Raw genomic sequence first — 21060 nt, 5'->3', positions numbered from 1 at the left:
CCTACACCTCCGTAATTCATTCGCCTTGTCAAAAACGTGCCTCTGGTCCTCTCTCTCGTTCTCTCTCGCTCTCTCTCTGTGCGTTCACACTTGGAGAATACGCCCCTCTCCAGCCTCCATGTGTTACGAGCCAACCAGAGCGACTGGAGGCTGGAGGCTGAGGAGGAACAACACGGCCAACACGAGACACACATACACACGCACACACACAAACACACGAACACACACACACACACGGAGAAACACCACGACCAACACGAGACAAGCTGCATGGAAAGCAAACCAAAGAAGAAAAAAAAAAACTCTAGCCTCCTACACAGTCAGAGTCAGGCCATTCACACACACATACACACAAGCACATACACACACACACACACACACACACACACACACACAAACACACAGAGGAGACTAAAGGGCAGATCTGCCCTGGATCTGGTACAAATTCAAATTCAGTACAAATGCAGTTATAACAACAATAATACTAATAATATGATATAATAAAGATTCATTTATATAGCACTTTTCCGACACAGGAAGCAGCTTAAAGTGCAGCTTTGACTGTCTGGCAGTATCGTAGTTATGTGGGTAGCCAAAGGGAGAAACTCTGCCAGAAAAAAACAGCACCTGCCGGGTGATCATACAACACTTGCATGGCACACAACCCTCTTGGGTAAAGAGTTTGCAAATGCAGCAACATGCAACATGCAGGAGAGGTCACCTATAAATTATATCATGTGTATGCAAATCTGGGTCATATGTGGCCCTGGCAATTCAAGCCACTGTCTGTGTACCCAAAGGTCTGCAAAAACCCCCACAGGCCTTGGCGTCACACTAGTGACGTACTGCAGCTGCATGATCAATCTGTGGCTAAAGCAACACTAAAGCACTTTTCCTCTGTCGCACACACGCTATTTGTCTATCCAGCAAATAACGATGTCCACAGACGAGGTAGAGTATGTTGCATGATCTTATGAAAGTATGATGCATTGCGACATCGAAGCAAGTCAAATGTACAGCTTCTTACGTCTCATTCCATTGAACTACAGATCCGCTAGCCGATCTAAACTTACAGTACATAGTGCAGTTACAGGCGATAGAGGGCCAAAGCGAATGTAGAAGTGCCGGTCACCCTGTTACGAGTTGATGAACCACTGAAATAATTTTGGAAAAATGTTGGTGCAAAAAAATCTTTAGTGTTGCTTTAAGAGCCACTGATGCATTGAATACCAAATTGGCATAATGAACACAACGTACAGCTAAACTCCCTGGCTCTGGTTCTTGTCACTTGCATACTACTCGTGGAGGCGCTCTCTGTTACTCAAATTGTTTTACATATATGGATTTTGATGATTTAGAGCTGTTCTATCAGTATCTGTTGTTTGAGGAGAAAACCTTAGATGTTCCCCACTCTCCCTGTGAGCCCAAACGTCATGACGTGACGTCTGCACAAAGGAATAACCAGAGCGGCGAGAACTCAGCCACCTGGTGAGTGACACTGATTGCCACACAGACATCCACTGCCGTGGTACGTTCAAATTCAGCAAGCAGGGGCAAACACGTTTGAGGTGAAAGCAAGTTCTTTGAACCGTTCAATTAGATTTGTTGCTGTTGTTGTTGCTGTTTGTCTGTAAACATTCTAAATTGCTTGCCTACATCCTTCAGTGTCCATTTCTGTTCACTCAGATCATTTGTGTGTGTGTGTTTGCACAAATCCAAAAAACAAATAAAACCAAAAAAAAAAAAAACCCTCAACGTTCAAGAATGTGTACCTTAGTATGACGTTTTGAACACACCACTGATTATGCCACACAGTACAAATACAGTGCAGACTCCCCAGACTAATGTTCAATCTGAAAAGATTGAGCTTAGTCTGGTGATAGCCAGGCTACGTTCCCACCAGAGCCAGTTCTGAAGCGTCTTTCGGTCGCCCATCTAACGTCCATCCATTGTCAGCGATGGAAATCCATCACAGTCGGTGTATCAATTTACACCAGCAGCGTTTAAAGTGTGCTTTACGGAGGTGAAATGTAGAGGAATGCCTATTTTTAAGGCTTCACGTCTATTTTCAGAGAGAATGTGAGGCGCGCACATAGAATAAAACACATGGATAAACACACTGTTGCATCATGTCAGAGACGGAGGCAGTGTAAATAAATAGATTTAAATAAATAGATTTACGTTTCACTCTCTTACATCCGTCAATTTCCCGGTTACCCTCAAGCACTCAAACCCACACCAGGTTTCCCACTCTCTTCTAGAGATCATTCAACAGGGCTTTTCCAGGACATTTAGCGGTGGTATGGTAGCTGGCATGTCAAATGGTGAATGCACTTGTGTTTAGACAGCACTACTCCGAGCAATCAAAGTGCTTTACAATTTCATGCCTCACACTCACCCATTCACACACACTCATCCAGTGATGTCGGCGGCGGCCATGTAACGTGCCAACATGGAGGAGTTAGGCACCACATCAGGGGCCGTTAGGGGGTTCAATGTGACAGAATGAGAGAGACTGTGCTATAGACTAATTTGGTCCTCTCTGTCTGTGGGTTTCCTCTGACAGCCCCATAATTCTACAAGTCATTTAGCTTCTTTCACAGTAGCAAAGGGTGAGAGCCGCTCACACTGTTCACAGTGGTCACACCAGGAACAGCCATGTCTAAGATGACTTATGTAATTTCCCCACTATTAGCCATGGCTAATACTGTACATTGATTTGGCAACATTTCTTCAGCTATGACGTTAATACACAGGGACAGTTAATATGGTATTGATATGGTTTTGTTTCTTTTAGCTTGAATAAAACACTGTCCCGCGGGTTATACACAACATGACTTTATGAAATGAATGAATGGTGAACAAAAAACAGCTTACAGTTCCCATCAGCCATCCATCATCATTCTGTACCTTATTCTGCAACGTATCGATCATTTGCAAATACACAATGTCATCAATGGGTATAGTTCAAATGACTCTATGCGCTTGACTAGTCCATCAACCAATCAGAGCAACGATGGATAAGCCAGTTTGTGATTGGATCCAGCAGACGTGGACAGGAAGCAGGAGAGACAGATGTGCAGGTTTCCAGTCTGAACTGGCGGGTGAAATCGAAAGCGCTACATAAATGCAAGATGTTGATGTTGTTGCTGTTTTTAGTTGACAATGAGGCACAGTGGCAGTGAGGGCCTTGATAAAGCACTATATGAATGCAAGTTGTTGTTGTTGTTGTTGTTGTTACCCAGCCTAGCCTGCAGGTGCTCATATATAACGCTCACACGCACCAGTTTAGTCACATTTTAAAGAAGCATGTATCTGGTCTAAAATGAGCACATCACCAACCTAAAAGCATGCAATAACATTGCAAGTACCATCAGCAGCCAAGATGGCACTTATGAAAGCTTAATAACAAGCTAACTAGTGTCTCTTGAAGGCTTTTCTGACATCTTACAGTAGGTGAGCGTTTCCACACAAACGACAAACCTGCATCGTGCATACTCTGTACAGGTAGTCGGAACATCAGGTGAGTTGATCAGCATACTACAATGCACAACGCTCCTTTGGAGATGAAAACCAAATCCAGCTGCCAAAAGTATTTTTTTTAAAAGTTTTGAATTGTTGCTTTAAGGGCATCACTATTTACTATTCTCAATCAAATATACATAGTGAAACCAACTATATGAATTCATAAAACCCTTAGCCTAATTTGTTTAGCCAGTCTGTGATTCATTAATTATCACCTTAGAATAGGTGCACTGCCTCAGGCATGCTGCCTCTCTTTACAAATCAGCTCTTGAAAGAACGTGTGACAAAAAGGTGTGTGTGTGAGAGCGAGATAGTGAGAGAGAGAGAGAGAGAGACAGAGAGAGAGAGAGAATTCATATCATGTCATGTCATGAAACATCAAGATCCTTTCAAGTCCTCGCTACTGGATTAGAATCACAATGGATGCTGCTAAATTTATACTGTGCATGCTACATGTGCACCATTGGCCTGGTGAGCCAGACCCACATCAAGATGTAGGGTCATCAATATGTAGGGGAATCAAGATGTACAGTAGGGGAATCAAGATGTACTGTAGGGTCATCAAGATGTAGGGGAATCAAGATGTGGGGTCATCAAGATGTAGAGGAATCAAGATGTAGGGGGAATCAAGATGTAGGGGAATCAAGATGTAGGGGAATCAAGATGTAGGGGAATCAGGATGTAGGGGAATCAATATGTAGGGGAATCAAGATGTAGGGTCATCAAGATGTAGGGGAATCAAGATGTAGGGGAATCAAGATGTACAGTAGGGGAATCAAGATGTACTGTAGGGTCATCAAGATGTAGGGGAATCAAGATGTGGGGTCATCAAGATGTAGGGTCATCAAGATGTAGGGGAATCAAGATGTAGGGGAATCAATATGTAGGGGAATCAAGATGTAGGGTCATCAAGATGTAGGGGAATCAATATGTAGGGGAATCAAGAAGTAGGGTCATCAAGATGTAGGGGAATCAAGATGTAGGGGAATCAAGATGTAGGGTCATCAAGATGTAGGGGAATCAAGATGTACAGTAGGGGAATCAAGATGTACTGTAGGGTCATCAAGATGTAGGGGAATCAGGATGTGGGGTCATCAAGATGTAGGGGAATCAATATGTAGGGGAATCAAGATGTAGGGGAATCAATATGTAGGGGAATCAAGATGTAGGGGAATCAATATATAGGGGAATCAAGATGTAGGGTCATCAAGATGTAGGGGAATCAAGATGTAGGGGAATCAATATGTAGGGGAATCAAGATGTAGGGTCATCAAGATGTAGGGGAATCAATATGTAGGGGAATCAAGATGTAGGGGAATCAAGATGTGCCCAATATGTGTCAAGATTAGCCCTTCCTCATGTCTGAGGAAGGGCTAATGCCCGAAACGTCACAATATAAAATGAATGCCGTTAATGCCACAGTCAGACGCTGGCATGCCGTTAGGATAAGCTGTGAAGGGCGTCTACACAGCCATGGGCCCCGCTACTGTAAATAAACCAAGCGAAAGAGTCAAAAGAACTCAATACGCCTTCAGGTAGTCCAGAGAGCCCCTGTGTGTGTGTGTGTGTGTGTGTGTGTGTGGTCCAGAGAGCCCCGCAGGTGGGTCGGCACGAATCAATCAGACTCAGTCATCCATGGGAGGGTTCCCAGTTCCCACGCATGCACGGCACGCACTGCATCAAAGCACACCAAATGCCACTGCACTATAGCTCCTTTCAAAGGGCCCTGATAGGATCTCTTGCTACAGTATGTCTTTTCACACGGTAGATTTCATAATACAGAAAAGGTCTCTCCGGCTGGAGGCATTTCATCATTGTATTGTAAAAGAGAGTTCGTGCTCTAGTGAGCCCCTTTAAAGGAAGAGCTGCTGCACGGCTGACTTGAACCCAACCAAATTGACCAAACACCAATATGCACCTGTAGGCCAAAGTTTAGACCTTTGTCAGTCACAACTGTATGTCTCAGGGTGCTTGGCAAAGACATTGACTGGAAAAGAATTTGTCATTCGTCATACTTTTGCAAACACCTGGCAAGTGTTATATTTTTGGCGCAGTGATTTCTACCGCGGTAGTAAAGAAGTGTTGTAGAGGGGACCAGGGATGGGGTGCTGAAGTGACTATTGGTGATAATTCACCCAACGCTATATTCCACCGCCCTTAGTTACTGTTGCTAAAGTTCAACAAACTCTGGCATATTTGACAGGATTAGATACCATAATATCCCTACTATAAGCCGCAGCTTATACATTGATTTTGCAAAGTTTCTTCAGCTATGAGGTTAATACACGGGGGCAGTTAATATGCCATTAATATGGTTTTGCTTCTTTTAACTTTACATTGTTTACATTACATTTATATAGTTTACAATGTAGTGTATGTTGTGTGTGGTGTCTTAAGCTGCTGGGACCTTGAATTTCCCCTTGGGCATCAATAAAGTATCAATCTATCTATCTATCTATCTACTTGCATAAACACTGTCTTGCGGCTTAGACACAATGTGGCTAATACACAATAAATTACTGCAATGATCCAACTCCAACTCCCATTTTCTCTGAGTGAATAGGGCCAGAGAGTACACAGCATCAACGATGATGAGGATGGATGATGCAGAGGGGGGTACAGCCTTGTGCGGCCAAGTTTGCCCAGGTCGTCCACCCTGACAGGACAGCCACACTAACTGGGCTTTGGTCTACTTTCTGTGGGCATCTGAGAGCAACATTTGTTCTCTGTACCACACAGAGGCACATGGGCTTTAATCAGCAAAAGTGGACCGACACACACACGCACGCACGCACGCACGCACGCACGCACGCACGCACGCACGCACGCACGCACGCACGCACGCACGCACGCACGCACGCACGCACGCACGCACGCACGCACGCACGCACGCACGCACGCACACACACACACACACACACACACACACACACACACACACACACACACACACACACACACACACACACACACACACACACACGACTCTGTGCCAGGCACTATTGACCTGTCTGCCCACTCATCCATCTGTGTGTGAGGATAGGTATGCATGTGTCTTGTATCTTCCATGAAGTGCCATGACCAGGACTGTGTGCTTGTATTGTGTGTGTGTGAGTGTGTGTGCGTGCGTGCGCGCGTGCGTGTGTGTCTCTGTCTGAGCTGTTTAGTGATCATCATACATTAAGTGGCATGAGCATGTGTGGTCGTGGCATGTGCGTGTGTGTGTGCGTGTGTGTGTGTGTGAGTGTGTGTATGAGTGTGTGAGCTGTTTAGTGGTCATCATAAATTAAGTGGTATAAGCATGACTGTGTGGTCGGGGCGCGTGTGTGTCGTGTGTGTGTGTCGTGTGACTGTCTGTGTGTGTGTGTGTGTGTGTGTGTGTGTGTCTGTAAGGGAACACTGTTTGAGGCTGACTGGCCGGAGCACATGCTGACAGACGGGGTAATCTTATCCAGCTGGCACCTGTCAGTGGCCGATATGCACTATCATTTTCAGCGCAGAGACAAGTGTGTGTGTGTGTGTGTGTGTGTGTGTGTGAGTGAGAGAGAGAGAAAGAATGAAAGAGAGGAGGAGGGAAGGAGAGAGAGAGAGAGAAAGAGAGGCAGATGAGAGTGCACACCCCTGGAGAGCAAATGGGAGAGGGAGACATGATGAACAATAATGAAAGAGAGAGAGAAGAAAGAGACATAAGAGAGAGAGAGAAAGAGAGAGAGGGGAGAGAAAGTGAGAGAGAGAGAGAGAGAGGGGGGGCATCCACACAGCGTACAGAGGAGAGAGATAGTGAGAGAGGGGAGAGAAAGTGAAAGAGAGAGAGATAGAGAGAGAGAGAAAGAGATGGACATCCACACAGTGTACAGAGTGCAAATGGAGAAAAAATTGAGAAACTAGGATGGACAGAGGGGTAAGAACACCTGTAGTCATACACACACACACACACACACACACATGATGTACAAGAAAGAAGGGAAGAATGAAAGGAAGAGCAAAAGACCGAATGACAGAATGAAAGAACAAAAGAAAGAAAAAATAAGAGAAAGAAAGAAAGAAAGAAAGAAAGAAAGAAAGAAGGAAAGAAAGAGAGGTAAAAATAACTTGGATCTGTGAAGGTTAATTAGGATAAGATATTCCAATTAGTACTTGATCTCAGTAGGGGAAGGCAATTAGGTCGATTTCAGATGATGCGTAGAGGGGGAAGTAGCACCACTGAGGGCTGGGAGGGGGGTAACGGAGGGGGGGGGGTTGGAGTGTAGCGGCGGTGGTGGTGACGGGGGGTTAGGGGCCCCTGACATTTCGGGGGGCTCCCAAAGACCTGGGAGCGGAGGTGGCACAGCGGGACGGGGGCGGGGACGGGGGACCCCTCCTGCCTCGAGAATCCGGAGGCTGACATTTCCCATCATGAATAACAGGATATGCTCCCTCTGCTCTGATGGAGCAGGGGAATAAAGACAGGTAGGGGGGGAAGAGGAGGAGGAGGAGAGGTGATGAGGAGGAGGAGGAGTGACAATGAAATTGAATCGAATCTATTCTAATATAGTCAAACAAACTAGGAGAGGAGAAAGCTTCAGATGAAGGTAAAGAACCTGTGGAGATGATGGTTGATGATGACGATGACGACGATAAAGAGGAATTATTGGTGATAATTCACCCTTCGGTAAGTCCCTCCTCCCTTAGTTACTGTTGCTTAGTTCAACAAACTCTGACATATTTGACAGGATTTGATAATGATGTTCTTTCAACTCCCATCTCCTCTGAGTGAATAGGGCCAGAGAGTAGGCGGCCTCGACAATTATGAAGATGGCTGATTTATGATCATGATGATAATGATCACGATGATGGCAACGACAAAGACAAGTACCCAGAACTACTCTTCCTACAGTAGCAGCCAACAACATCACAAAAGACTCAAGAAGAGGAGGAGAAGGAAGAAGAGGGAAGAAGAGGAGGAAGATGAATTTGTCATCAACATTCATCGATCATCAACAGTGCTCGAAATTGTGATCATGACGACGGAGACATTACATTATGATCTGTCAATGATTATGAAGATGATGATGATGGTGATGATGATGATGTTTTAGGCTATCCTAAAATTGCCGGTGAGCTTCTCTAGAGCTAGGACTAGCCATCTCCCTTCAGACATGATCTGACAGGAATGCCAAGGAGCACTTTTCCTACAGTAGCAGACAGCAACATCACAAAAGACTCAGGAAGAGGAGGAGAAGGAAGACGAGGAGGAAGATGAGGAGAAGCAGGAGGAAGATGAACATCAGACACCATCTGAATGGAATGCCAGAGAGCCAGTCTCGTTGTCATGTCAGTTCAAGCACACACTCAACCAAAAGTTGTGAAAGACACCACCACTTGATATTTCTTAACTACAATTAAATTACTGCACCAGCGGACACCAACGCAACGTTACGCAAGGCACCAGCCAATCAAATTACAGTTACAGTATGCCTCAAGGCATACACCATGATGTTGCACAACGACATTTTCCAGCAAATGTATCCTCAGACCAACAGGGCAAGAGAGGAAAACTTTCGATAACATCTCTCGCTCTCAAAGGCACACACACTCTGGGACTGCACAATTATCTCAGTCACAATCGTAATTTGAGCCAGCGCGTTCATCTAATCGCATCTAGCCTACAGATAATCATGCATGATTAATCTTGTCACAAGTATGATTTTGGTGTCCTCCTCCTTGTGTGACAGATTGTGCCGCTCGCTCAACAGGAGTGCCGTGTTTGTCACACACCAGGGATGCTAACCAATCAGAAGTGTGGCATCAGGAACATTAAACGGAATCTTGACATTGACATTCAAAAATGATGTCGCAAAACGGAATCGGAAAATCTGTCCGAAAATCGCAATTCAACATTTACCTCCGAAATCGTGCATCCCTAACACGAACACACACACACAAACAAACAGTCAGTTCAAGTACACACACACACACACACACACACACACACACACAAAACATGACCCCAACTGTGTTGTGATAGGAATAACAAATATGGCTCATTAAAGCGAAAAAAAAAAGTTTTTACTCTGCACTGACAAACAAACTTTATGATTTGCTTAGAAAGCAGATGATTCCATGTCACCTGAGAGAGAGAGCGAGACACTGATTTCTCCTGCTTTCACTGCCAGGCCTGTCCGTCACTCTAGTAATTACAGTCAAAGAAGGAACGACTTCCTGTGGAAACTTTCTGATCTCCAGGAAAAACATAGCACACCCAGCTGTGGCAGGCAAATCCATGTGACTCGTACCCACACACACACACACACACACACACACACATACACGCACACAAATATACACACACTCTCTCATATCTTTTCTCTCTCTCTCTCTCTCTCTCTCTCTCTCTCTACACAGGGACATATAGGATCAGCCTACTGGAACCAAAATGAGCAAGCTCGGCTGTTGTTTTGTTTGTTACAGATGGTGGCATTGGGTTTACAGATCTGTGCAACATGCCTATAGCCAAACAAACAAACAAACAAACAAACAAACAAACAAACAAACAAACAAAGAACACACACCCCACATTCTGAATGAGGCATATTGAGTAAATATTATGAATAAGGAAGACAAATTTTATCAAACAAGATGGAAGACGCAAGATGGCAGTTCAGACGACCAGTCTGTAAACCAGGGCTATCAATTGCTGATTGGTGGAAGAACCACTGTTGTGGCTGGCTTGATTACGACGGCGACGCAAACATACTTTGTCCCCTTCCAAAACGTCCAGCCACTGACCTGACTTGGATTCGATTACATATCAAGTGCGCCAGTTAGTCTGAAACAGAAGCCAACATCCATGCTGGACCTTAGTCCCCAACACAATGAATGTACAAGAGCTGAAGTAAGATCCAAAATGAAGTCCGAGTATAAACGTAAATTATAGAGGTTGTTTTTTGCCATGTTTTTTTTTTCTTTTGGCAACCTGACGTCTGATCAGTGTAAACTTAATGAACCTGTAGATCTTAGAGGCAGGGTCCGCCAGGTGTGAAACTAAAGCATTCCGTTAGCGGACTGTAAAAATCATTGTACATTTGTTTTCAATGCACGTGCCGCTTTGAAATCTGGTGTAACCACTTCCGTTGATCACAGTGGAAACTAATTGTTGCAGCATGCACACTGTTTACGGACCGTATCAGACACTTTCCTGGTGTAGCCTTTCTGCTACCCTAGACTAACACCCTTGCATTGCTGTAATAACTGTATGCATAACTGTAATTTGATTGGCTGGTGCTTTGCCTTGCTGTCCGTCGGTGGCGGTGGGAGCAACGAAACGCAACGGGACCACAGTTCACTTTGGCTATGAATGACGTAAGCCTACGTACAGTGAACGAGATCTGCCTCCTGCACTGCATTCAATTATAGTAAAAATCATTATCAAGATTATTTTGTTCAATATTGAGATCACGATTATTAAACAATTACTTTTTTGAACTATCATCCATATTCAAAAATGTAAATTTTTACACATTTTAAATTGATTGTTACATATAATCAAACAGGAAAAAATACATGTAAAACGTTAACGCACATGACAACTCAAGACAAAAGGAGAGCATTGCTATGAAACTGAATATAGCAAAATAATCATTATATTTCGATTATGCTGTTTTCATAATTGTTGGAAGTCATAATCACGATTAATCGATTAATTTGATTAATTGCACAGCCTGTGTACACCACCACAACACCAACTCCACAAGTGAAACGCATCATTTGTGGAGCATAAAAATAGTTTTAGAAGACTGTGCCTTTGGTCTAATTTTTTCGAATGCACGCACCGCTATCATGTTTGGTGTAGCCGGATCCGCTAACTGTTGCCCAAAATATAGTGAGGGCGTATTCACACTGGGCACGGTTCACTCCCATTCTTAGTTTGTACTCATACTGCATACTATCAATCTGTACCCAGGCACAGTTGACCTGCTGTGCTCTAGAATCTTTGCACGGGTAAGCGCACTTTGCATAGAGAAGCATACCGTGCCCACCCAGGTATGGTATGGATGGCATAGTATGAGTACACCCTTAGAAGACTAGCCTAACTTTGTTTGAATGTACATTATCACTTATCACGTCTGTTGTAGGCAGTTCCACTGATTATCATGGAAGCTAATTGATGCAGTACAGTCTGTTAACAGAGCACGTCAGCTACGTGTCTGGTGTAACCTTCCTGTTACACCTACACGCCTTCTCATTCAGAGGCAGCCTCATAATATCCATCTGCCCTGGTTTCCACATCTTAAGTGAAAGCAATCTAATTAGCAGTTGACCACCAGCAAAGGGGATAAGCCTTACTCGGCACCAATGCAGTTCAACGTTGAGTCACAGGTGGTCATAAAGATCTCATTTCCTGCCAGGTGTAGCACATGCCTGGGGATAAAACGTTCTGTTTGTTTGTTTGCATCTTTTGGGTAGGAAACACACAAATCAACAAATACATGCTTTACACTGAAAAGCCATAGATTCCTCTGAACGGACTAATCTAGACATTCCACTGCACGGTGCATACCTGCATACAAAGTTGCAACTTATGAAAGAAACTGGTAAATAATTAACAAACAAGCAAAGACATAGACAAATACTTTACACTGCACATGCACAGATTCCTCTAAACTAGGGGTTGGAAACCTTTCCCCATAATAGAGCCACTTTTCTTTACATTAAAAAAAAATATATATATATATATAATACAAATATATCCGCACCACTTAAAAGAAATCAGTTCAAACATCTCTATCTTCACTATAGCATCCATAGGCACATGGAATACTCACCATACCATGCATGCTCCATACAATAGTTACAAGCAACACACTGATGTATAACACAAACAAACAAACAAACAAATAAACAAACAAACAAACAGATATTTCAGACTGCACATGCATTGATTCATTTCAACAGACTGGCCAAAAACACACTGCTGCACAATCCATGCCCTCAAACAAGATGCAAGCAACAAACTGGACAATAATAAATAAAAACAAAAACAAAAACAAAAAAAACTTTACATAGAACATTCATCGATTCCTCTGAACAAACTCACTGAGACACTTTGTGTGCAACATGCCACGCATGCCACGCATGTGGTAATGTTTGAGTCGCAACCAAAAAAACAGGTGAATAATTCACGACGGATCATCAATAATGAGTTATGCGCAGAAGGCCCAACCCTTAATAATACACAGTTACCTCGAGGACTTCGTTGCTTACATTATGTTAGAAAGTGAACAGCCGCTGCCCATGGGACACCAGTCAGTGGCCTCGATGCCCACAGTCTTCGTGGGGGGGGAGGGGGGGGGAGGACCTGGCCATACTCCCAACTCTCTCTCTCCGCACAGAGCTCCACGCAGCGGTGCCAAAAGGGGCAGCCTCCCGACCCACTGCTTCCGACACGGAACATGCATTTCGGCAGACGCTCTAATTCTCTCTTTCTTTCTCTCCCTCTTTTTTTCTCTCTCCCTCTTTCTCTCTCTCTCTCTCTCTCTCTCTCTCTCTCTCACTCTCTCTCTCTCTCTCTCTCTCTCTCTCTCTCTCACTCTGACAATCCCCTCGAGCCCATGTACAATAAAGTCACAACCATATCACAGCTCTGGGATTTAAATGTGGTTCTGCTTCTACCCCAACAATGAGGACGAGCAGCATAGTGTGCAATTCTTCCAACTGTTTCTGCTCGGTTCCAACAATGAGGCAAAAAAAAAATAAAGTAATCACACCAGTTTGTAAACAAAAACAACAAACAACACCAATTCCAACACACTGACTCTCAATCCAGTAGTTCCTGCCATTTAGGATTACGCTACAAACAATTATATCAACAGAAAGCTCCTACTTCCATCACATCAAATCTCAATTCAGTAGTTCTAACCACGCACATCGGATGACAATCCCCACAAATCAGTCACATAAGAGAATAAAACACTTCAGAGGGAGGGTACTATTCATACTACCAAGCAAGGTTACTGGCTTACAAAGGTACCCTCAGGAGAAAGGGCCCGAATCTGTGTCCAGCATCTGTGTCCTTCGACACGAGTAAATTTGCACGGAGGAGCATGCCATTTCCTTAATTAACCACCAATCTCCAAACAACTCGTCACTTCAGAAACGATAGCTGCTTGTGCCAACAATCACACAGAGTCTCCCAGAAGTAACCAAGGTCCTTTCATACGGAGGCCATAATAAACATGACCGGATCCCCATCAGCTCAACTATCACAAGAGCAAACAATGACATGTACTTGCATTATCAATAGTCTTGTGCTGTCTATACCTGCAAAAACTAAAATGTTAGCAGTCTAATTTCAATGGGCTTTTTTTGCCAAGACAAGCTTGGGGCAAGTGAACATCTTTCCTCTTGGTGCTATGGACAGAGGGGTGGTCAGTTATGAGCCTCTTGGTACATGTGATCGCTGCATCGGGGTTCGGACAGTTCTACTGGTCGCAGTCACGTCCCAGCTACATTACGCAAACGCACACCATTAGTTGATGTTGCTCATTTCTTGTCCCCTCACCCCTTAATGGTCCAGTCTGATAGAAGCTCTAAACATGTTTCAACATTTAAAACCATCTTGCATCTAACACAGTAAAGTAATTTAGTTTCCACTTTGCATTGTAGCTCTACAGCCAACTGACTGACTGTGCCATATTTCCTCACACATCATCTGTCATGACCATTCTATATGTGGCAAGAATATTGACAATATAGTTTTAGGATGATGTTTTGACACAGCTTTGTGCTCAATTTGCACGCAAAGAGGTGCCCGTGTGCACCTTTTGTAGAGCTGTGAGTGTAATCACTTTATTTTTTATTGAATCTATCTTTAAAAGATGTAGGTTGTATTAACTCTTCATAACTGTATAAACATTATCTCTGAAGATTCTACTATTTCTAATTATATCATGTATCACCATTTCTCCACAGCATATCAAGACAAGAGTTTTTTTAGGCTTGTCGCCCAGCCCTACTCTGTCAAGCAAGAGCATTTTTTTCCACACAGAACAAAGATCTTTGGCATCTACACGCACACATATACACACACACACACACACAGACACACACAGACACACACAGACACACACACACACACACACACACACACACACACACACACACACACAGCCCACAACAAGTCGCAGCTCAACCCTTACGCAAAAAATACCCATGGTATTATGATCTTGTTCCAGTAATATTTCAAGCTCTAACCTTGTACCAGTCGGCTTGCCAAAGACTTACATATAACCACGTCAAATCACTAATGATGGTTTCAGAGCTTTGAAATGCATTCTGGGAGATGAGAATCTCCAGTACTTCCACACACACACAACTGACTTATTGAGTAGATCACCAATTTGTGGAGATCCACAGGATTTAAGTGTAAACAAAACCATGTAAGCAAGCTGACACTGTACAAAAACACCAACAGCACACACACCCCGCCCCAAACACACACACACACACACACACACACCTGCAACAGGTGAGCAACTTGCCTCACCTCTTTGTCTCGTTCGATCTCCAGGCCAGCTTCGACGAGGCTGGCCTCAAACTCCTCGCGGACCATCTTCTTCTCCCCCTCGGCTGGGTCAGCTGGGTCGACGTCCACCATCACCTCCTCATGGTCAGCCTTGCCTCCTCCACCTCCTCCTCCACCTCCTCCTCCTCCTCCTCCCCCCCCTGCTTCCTCTACATCCTTCACCCCCAGCCCCACTGCGGGGAAGCTGCCATTGGAGATGATTGACAGCCTGTGTTGCCCTAGCGATCCCCTGCTGGACGCTCGCCTCCGGTAATTGTACACCAGCACAAAGTCCACCTTCCGCTTGCCATCGGCGAAGTACAGCCTCTTGGCCTCGCTGTCCCGATCGTGCTCCCGATCCCGCTCCCGCTCTCGCTCTCGCTCCGGGTCCATGAAGTTGTTGGCCACCTGCGGGAGAGAAACGCCAGGGTTCTCAGGGCGCGTTGGCATCGTGGAGAAGAGAGGTGGCAGGCGGGCAGGCGGGCGCGATGCGATGTGATGTGTGCCCAGCCAAGCCACGCGCACAGAGACTTAAAGAGGTGGGAGGGGATGGAGAGCTGTTAATATTAGGATGTAGGTCAGCCTTTTGCTTCTTGATTTGGCTGCTCTCAATACTCACACACGCTCAGAGACAAATGATGCGGAGGGGGGGAGCAATGCAAAGCGAAGCAAAGGGGGGAAGGAAACTTTGAGCCTCCACAGGGCAACCAGTACACGGAGTTGGGTTCAGCTTAATGTCAGCTCTGAGGGGCGCATTTGAAATAAGAATACATCCATTTGATTTCACAACACAAGAAAATAATTTGCTATTTACTCACGGGTAGCTTGCGATCACCTGTCGACTGCTCCATCACACTCTTCAAAAATAGAGATGGAGAGAACGGGAGGGAGAGAAGGAAAGAGAGAGAGAGAGAAAGGGAGAAACACAAAGACACGGACAAAAGCTGTGGTGGAAGATAGCACTCAGTTATAGTTACATTCGCCGAACAATTCCCTCCGATCAATTCCGAATATGCGCGCACGCACGCTCTCCCCGGTCACCTCGAAGCTGCGTCGCTCGGCATCTCTCAATCGTCAAAAGCTTTATCTAGCACACAATACGTGAAATCCATCTGGCTGCCTGATTTTTGGCACGGCGTGGAAACGACAGCTGAAGGCGAAGCGAGGTCTCTGGCACAAGCGCAACTATACGGATCGCCATAGAAACTTGTGAGCCGTCACTGCGCGAGGGAGGCAGGGGGGGGCGGGGGAGGGGGGCGAACGGGAACTGATTAGAGGTAGACGCGCAGCATGTGTGCCCATTTCCCCTCGTGCTATTCGCGCGCCTGTCAGAGGGACACACATTATAGGCAGCAGGGGTGGATCTATCAGGTGTTTCTCTTACATGTGGGAGGGAGAGGAAGCCAACGGCGTTTCTAATTGGTTGATGCAGAGAAAAAGAGGAATTGCCTCTATTCTATTGTAGAATATGTTAAAGTTTTGTGGCATGGTGTCCTGACAACTTAGGGCATTAGTTAAAAAATAAATTAAAAAAAGGAAAACAATTAATGATACATAGTTACTTGACACAAATTAATAAAATTGGGAAACGCAGGGCAGCGTATTTTAGTAATGCGGCGATACATTAACGGAGATTATCTGAATGTTCTTATGACGTTAAAATATAGACTAAACCATTAGGCTACATCCCAAAAAAACCTCATAATCCAAGGGGTTTAACAACGTTGTTCTTGTTGATCTGGTAGTCCTAATAATTCTCATTCAGAGAATGTAGCTGTAGCCTAGTCATGAATTTGTTTTTATTTACCTTAGTGGAAATGGCCACTACCACTGACAAACTTATTCACAACATGCAGACAATGACGACATGCTTTCTTGTTGCTCAGATAGTGCGTCCCCTTCTCTTGGGGTAAAGAGAGCCACTCACCATCTCAGGACGCTGTTCGAGATAACAGGTGGGATCCTCAAGCCTACGGTGCGCCAAATCCAACCCCATCTCCGAGAACTCCTTGGCTAAACTGTAGAAGCGGTCGCTGTGAATGGAGGAAGACTCGCTCATAGCGGTGGCGATCTGTTCCGTTACACCGTTCCATGTTTCTTGAAAAGACGAGATTAGATAGCACCGTTACCTTCACACTATTCGGATACAGTTTGTTACAAGCGTGTGGAGTTCACCCCCTATAACAACACAATCTCCACGGAACGACTTTTGTTTTTGTGATCGCACGTGCTCAGACCCAGCGCGTGCTTGAGCCGTCTCTGGATCAGCACCTTGGACAGACACAATAACATTCAATTCCACCGACGTATGTGGGCAAACGAATATTGTGTTATAAATAATAACTCACAAACGTGAAGTTCTGATGAACAATTCGCTGATATAGGCAACAGTAATGTACAGGCCCTACATTTTAAAAAAATCAACATAGGCTACAGCAAACCTCACTATTTTGATAGAATTTGCTTAGATCTTCCTCGAAGGAGCGTCAAACGCCCATATATAGCCAACGGTCGGTTTTCCATTTATAGACTCAAACCATAGGCGACACAATACAGCTGCGTTTCTACCCTGAAGTAGACCATGTTTCCTTAGCAACTATCACAGCATTTGCGAGCTAAAAAAAAAATATGGATCACAGTAGTCTCGTTCCGTTGCTGTATCAGTATGCACAGGAAGTCGAAATTTACACCCCAATATCGGTATTTATTTCTTCATTACTGTGAAATAAGCAAGGCGAGGTACAGTATGCGTCAGCAACAGGTGCACAAGTCGAGAATGCAGGTAAACCATCTCTAGGCTCTAGGCTACGCAGGATGCTGTGAAATCTGCGCTGTGTGCACTATCCTGTCATGTAGCAGCCTATCTGCCATGTGGGACTGGGGCCCACAATACAACCGTAGCCTGCTGGTAAAGCCATACGCTCTGGTCCGTTGAAATGTCACTTACCCGCACACGAAGGCGAAATATCCTCAGACATGTCGCCGTTAATGGAGGAAGGAAGGGGCTGTTAGGAGACACGACGGGACAGCAGGGATTTAAAATCCGCTCCTGGCTCTGCGCGGGCTTAATTTGCGGACGGCCGTGGCTCTTAAATCCATGAGTGCTAGTCAGAGGGCTTAAGGTAAAGCCAAACTTTGCCTTATTACCTCGACCTGCTGGCTTGGATGCCACGGTACCTCACTTGACAGCGGCACATCTCATCCCCAATCACCGCTGTCCGCGCATCCTAGTGTGTCCCATCCAGGACCAGGCCACATTTTCAGAAGAGGCCAATGCATTTTAAATAACGTAGGCTAGGCAATAGCCTACTCAAGATTAGTTTGACTTTTGTCCTAAACCGAGTTTTGGAGGGCCTGTGGACCATTGTTGACACAAGCCTTTGTTTAAAACGGCCACAATAAATAGAAAAGCTGAGTTAAGCGAAAGTTGATGATGATGAAAGCGCTGGTATGCATGGAGTCAAGTTACATGGCGGACCTTTTCAGTTAGAGTATCCAGTGTGACTATGACACTTGAACATCAGAGGGGTTACCAGGATGCAATCTTTGGGGGGGCATTTGGCTTATTTGGGGTGGCAATAAAAAAAAGCACAATCTTTTGGCATGGCCACTTGGCAGACTCACAGGGCCCATAGGCCCTAGACTAAACAATGTAGTAGTTGTTAAACCAGGTGAATAAATGTATGGGTTTCCCAATATCATTTGTAGTGGCGTTGTGACTGATACAACTCACATTCAATACAATAATAGGTATACAGAATCATAGATGATCTGTAGCCATTCTATCTATCTATCTATCTATCTATCTATCTATCTATCTCTCATGTATCAGCCAGGAGACATAGCCTAGTAAATGAAAAATACAGACTATTAGTGTGTCACAATTGTTTTGATACTGATAATAAGTTCAACATTTTGATACTTTCTTGATTTGATTTGGGAGTCCCACCACACCAGTGGAGATCAAAGACATTACAAGGCATATTCTTCCCCCAACACACTCAGTGAAAAGGTGGCTTTGTTTGTATTTCAAATATTTTGAAATTCATATTAAGTTTACATTATGATAGGCTAGCCTATGCGTAATTAGTTATATTAAGTTGACTATTTCATATAGATTTTTTTTTATTTTGACTCACATTTTACATGATTGTCATATTGATTTACATGTATCTTTAATGTCATTGAGTGCCTGTCACTTTAAGAGAACGTGAGCGTAATTAGGCTTCAGTAATGATATTCGGCTAGTCTAAAATAGGCATGCTGGTCAAATTTCCTATTGTGATGCGCTATTTGGAACGTGCATTATTTTTCTATATACCGCACGGCTATGAAGTAGTTCCCTTTTTTTGGGCTTATTACACTTGAATATTAATTCGCCAATGTGAATGTAACGGTAAAAACAGCAATGTTGTATCTAAGACAGCGGCAATATAAACGAAAATGATAGTAGCAGTGGTATAAGCGGGATAATCAACTCCGCGCCCTGTGCGTTTATAGGAAAATAATGCACTTATCGAAGTGTAAAGTCCCCTCCGCCTGCGGCGTCGGGTCCTTATTACCACTTCGAACGTGCATTATTTTCCTATAAACGCACGGCGCGTCGTTGATTATCCCTTACATAAATATGTGGAAGCAATGCGTTGATTCTATGTGGTTTAAATAAACGTTCAAAAAAACAAACAAGAAGAGCACAATATGCATGCAGTGATTATTGTGGGGTGCTATTACATACAGAGCGAAGTTGGAGACCTGTGTGCTGCCTGCAATTTAAAAGCTGGATTACTCGGGAATGGCTTATTGTACAAATAAATGCTTTATAGCCTCGCAGTTGGTAAGGTCTGCCATTTGTTTTGATATGGTTTGCCACGTGTAGGTTGAACGAAGAGCTTGATATATTTTACCGAGGGTAATGTTGTGGAGATGGAATAAAAACGATTACATTTCATGTAGCCTAAATTCAGGTTGATTTTCTCGCGAACTGTTTATTACATCAACTAGTGTTTAATATCATCGGAAAGCTAAGATCGTGCTCTGTCAGGTGATATGCATGTGATATCAGTGTGATTAGAACTTCGTGAGCAATCCAATACAGAAGAATGGGTGTGCATTTGGCACTTTTCGCAGATAATGCGAATGTTAATGCAGGCCTTGCCTAAATTCATATTGATTTTCTCGCGAACCCTTATTACAGCAACTAGTCTTAATACCAGAAAGCTAAGATCGTGCTCTGTCAACAAGTGACACTATTAGTATGACTAGAACTTCGTGAGTAATCCAACAGAGAAGTATGGGTGTGCATTTTCCATTTTTCGCCCATCGCAGATAATTTCTCAGGGGTGGCAGACGTTATCTTTGGGGAGGCACTGCCTCCCCCAGCCTCCCCCTAGACACGCCCCTACATTGAACCACGAACACACATTCTCACACCCCGTCCGGCTGGATCGCCCGACAGTATCTCCAATTACCCCCGCAATTGACTGCCGGTGTAACCCATCTGTGTTTGTTAAATATGGATGAACGTTGCACAAAGCACCGTTTTCGAGGAAATCATTAATGGCTCCAGGAGGAAACATTAAGTAGCATATACATGCATCAAACTCTTCAAAAATGCATAGACTCCTCGCATTACTTGCACTTCGTTTCATTCTAAGAAAACTACAACAGAGAGGCTCCGCTGCTTACACCATGAAGTGTCACCACCGAGTTGGCACCGATACTGGAAAGTAAAAAATAGCGAAAGGCGCACAGCCTAAATTGCCGTAAAGAGCTCACCCACACAGCTTTGCAGCTGTTCCCGATTTGGTTCATTTCCCCCTGGTAACGAGGATGCAAAATATGCCCTTTTTCTGCCTTTTCCGGATGTGGCCCGTTAAATCGTGCTTGATCAGGCAATTCATTTTCCTATAACGATCCATTGCCAATTTTGCGCTTTGCGCCCGCAGGTATCTGGGGATGTTTTTTTTTTATGTACTGTAATTAACTGTGGGATT

At 44.3% G+C, this 21060-nt stretch overlaps 1 protein-coding gene across 1 annotated transcript in view; it reads right to left on the bottom strand.

The window, feature by feature from the left end:
• Positions 1 to 16124, bottom strand: part of ano2b (anoctamin 2b) — a 101411-nt gene extending 85287 nt beyond the window's left edge. Inside the window, exons 1-2 of the mRNA XM_062517444.1 lie at positions 15886 to 16124; positions 15050 to 15475 (exon numbers count right to left, since the gene is read on the bottom strand). Of these exons, the coding sequence (XP_062373428.1) occupies positions 15050 to 15475; positions 15886 to 15918 (459 nt within the window). The 5' untranslated portion in view covers positions 15919 to 16124. The remainder of the gene's footprint in view (positions 1 to 15049; positions 15476 to 15885) is intronic.
• Positions 16125 to 21060: the final 4936 nt, after the last annotated feature.

Source organism: Sardina pilchardus, chromosome 17 (assembly GCF_963854185.1).
Source record: "Sardina pilchardus chromosome 17, fSarPil1.1, whole genome shotgun sequence".
Lineage (NCBI taxonomy): Eukaryota > Metazoa > Chordata > Actinopteri > Clupeiformes > Clupeidae > Sardina > Sardina pilchardus.
Note: the sequence above shows the minus strand (reverse complement) of the source record. Positions and strands in the feature narration are given on the sequence as shown.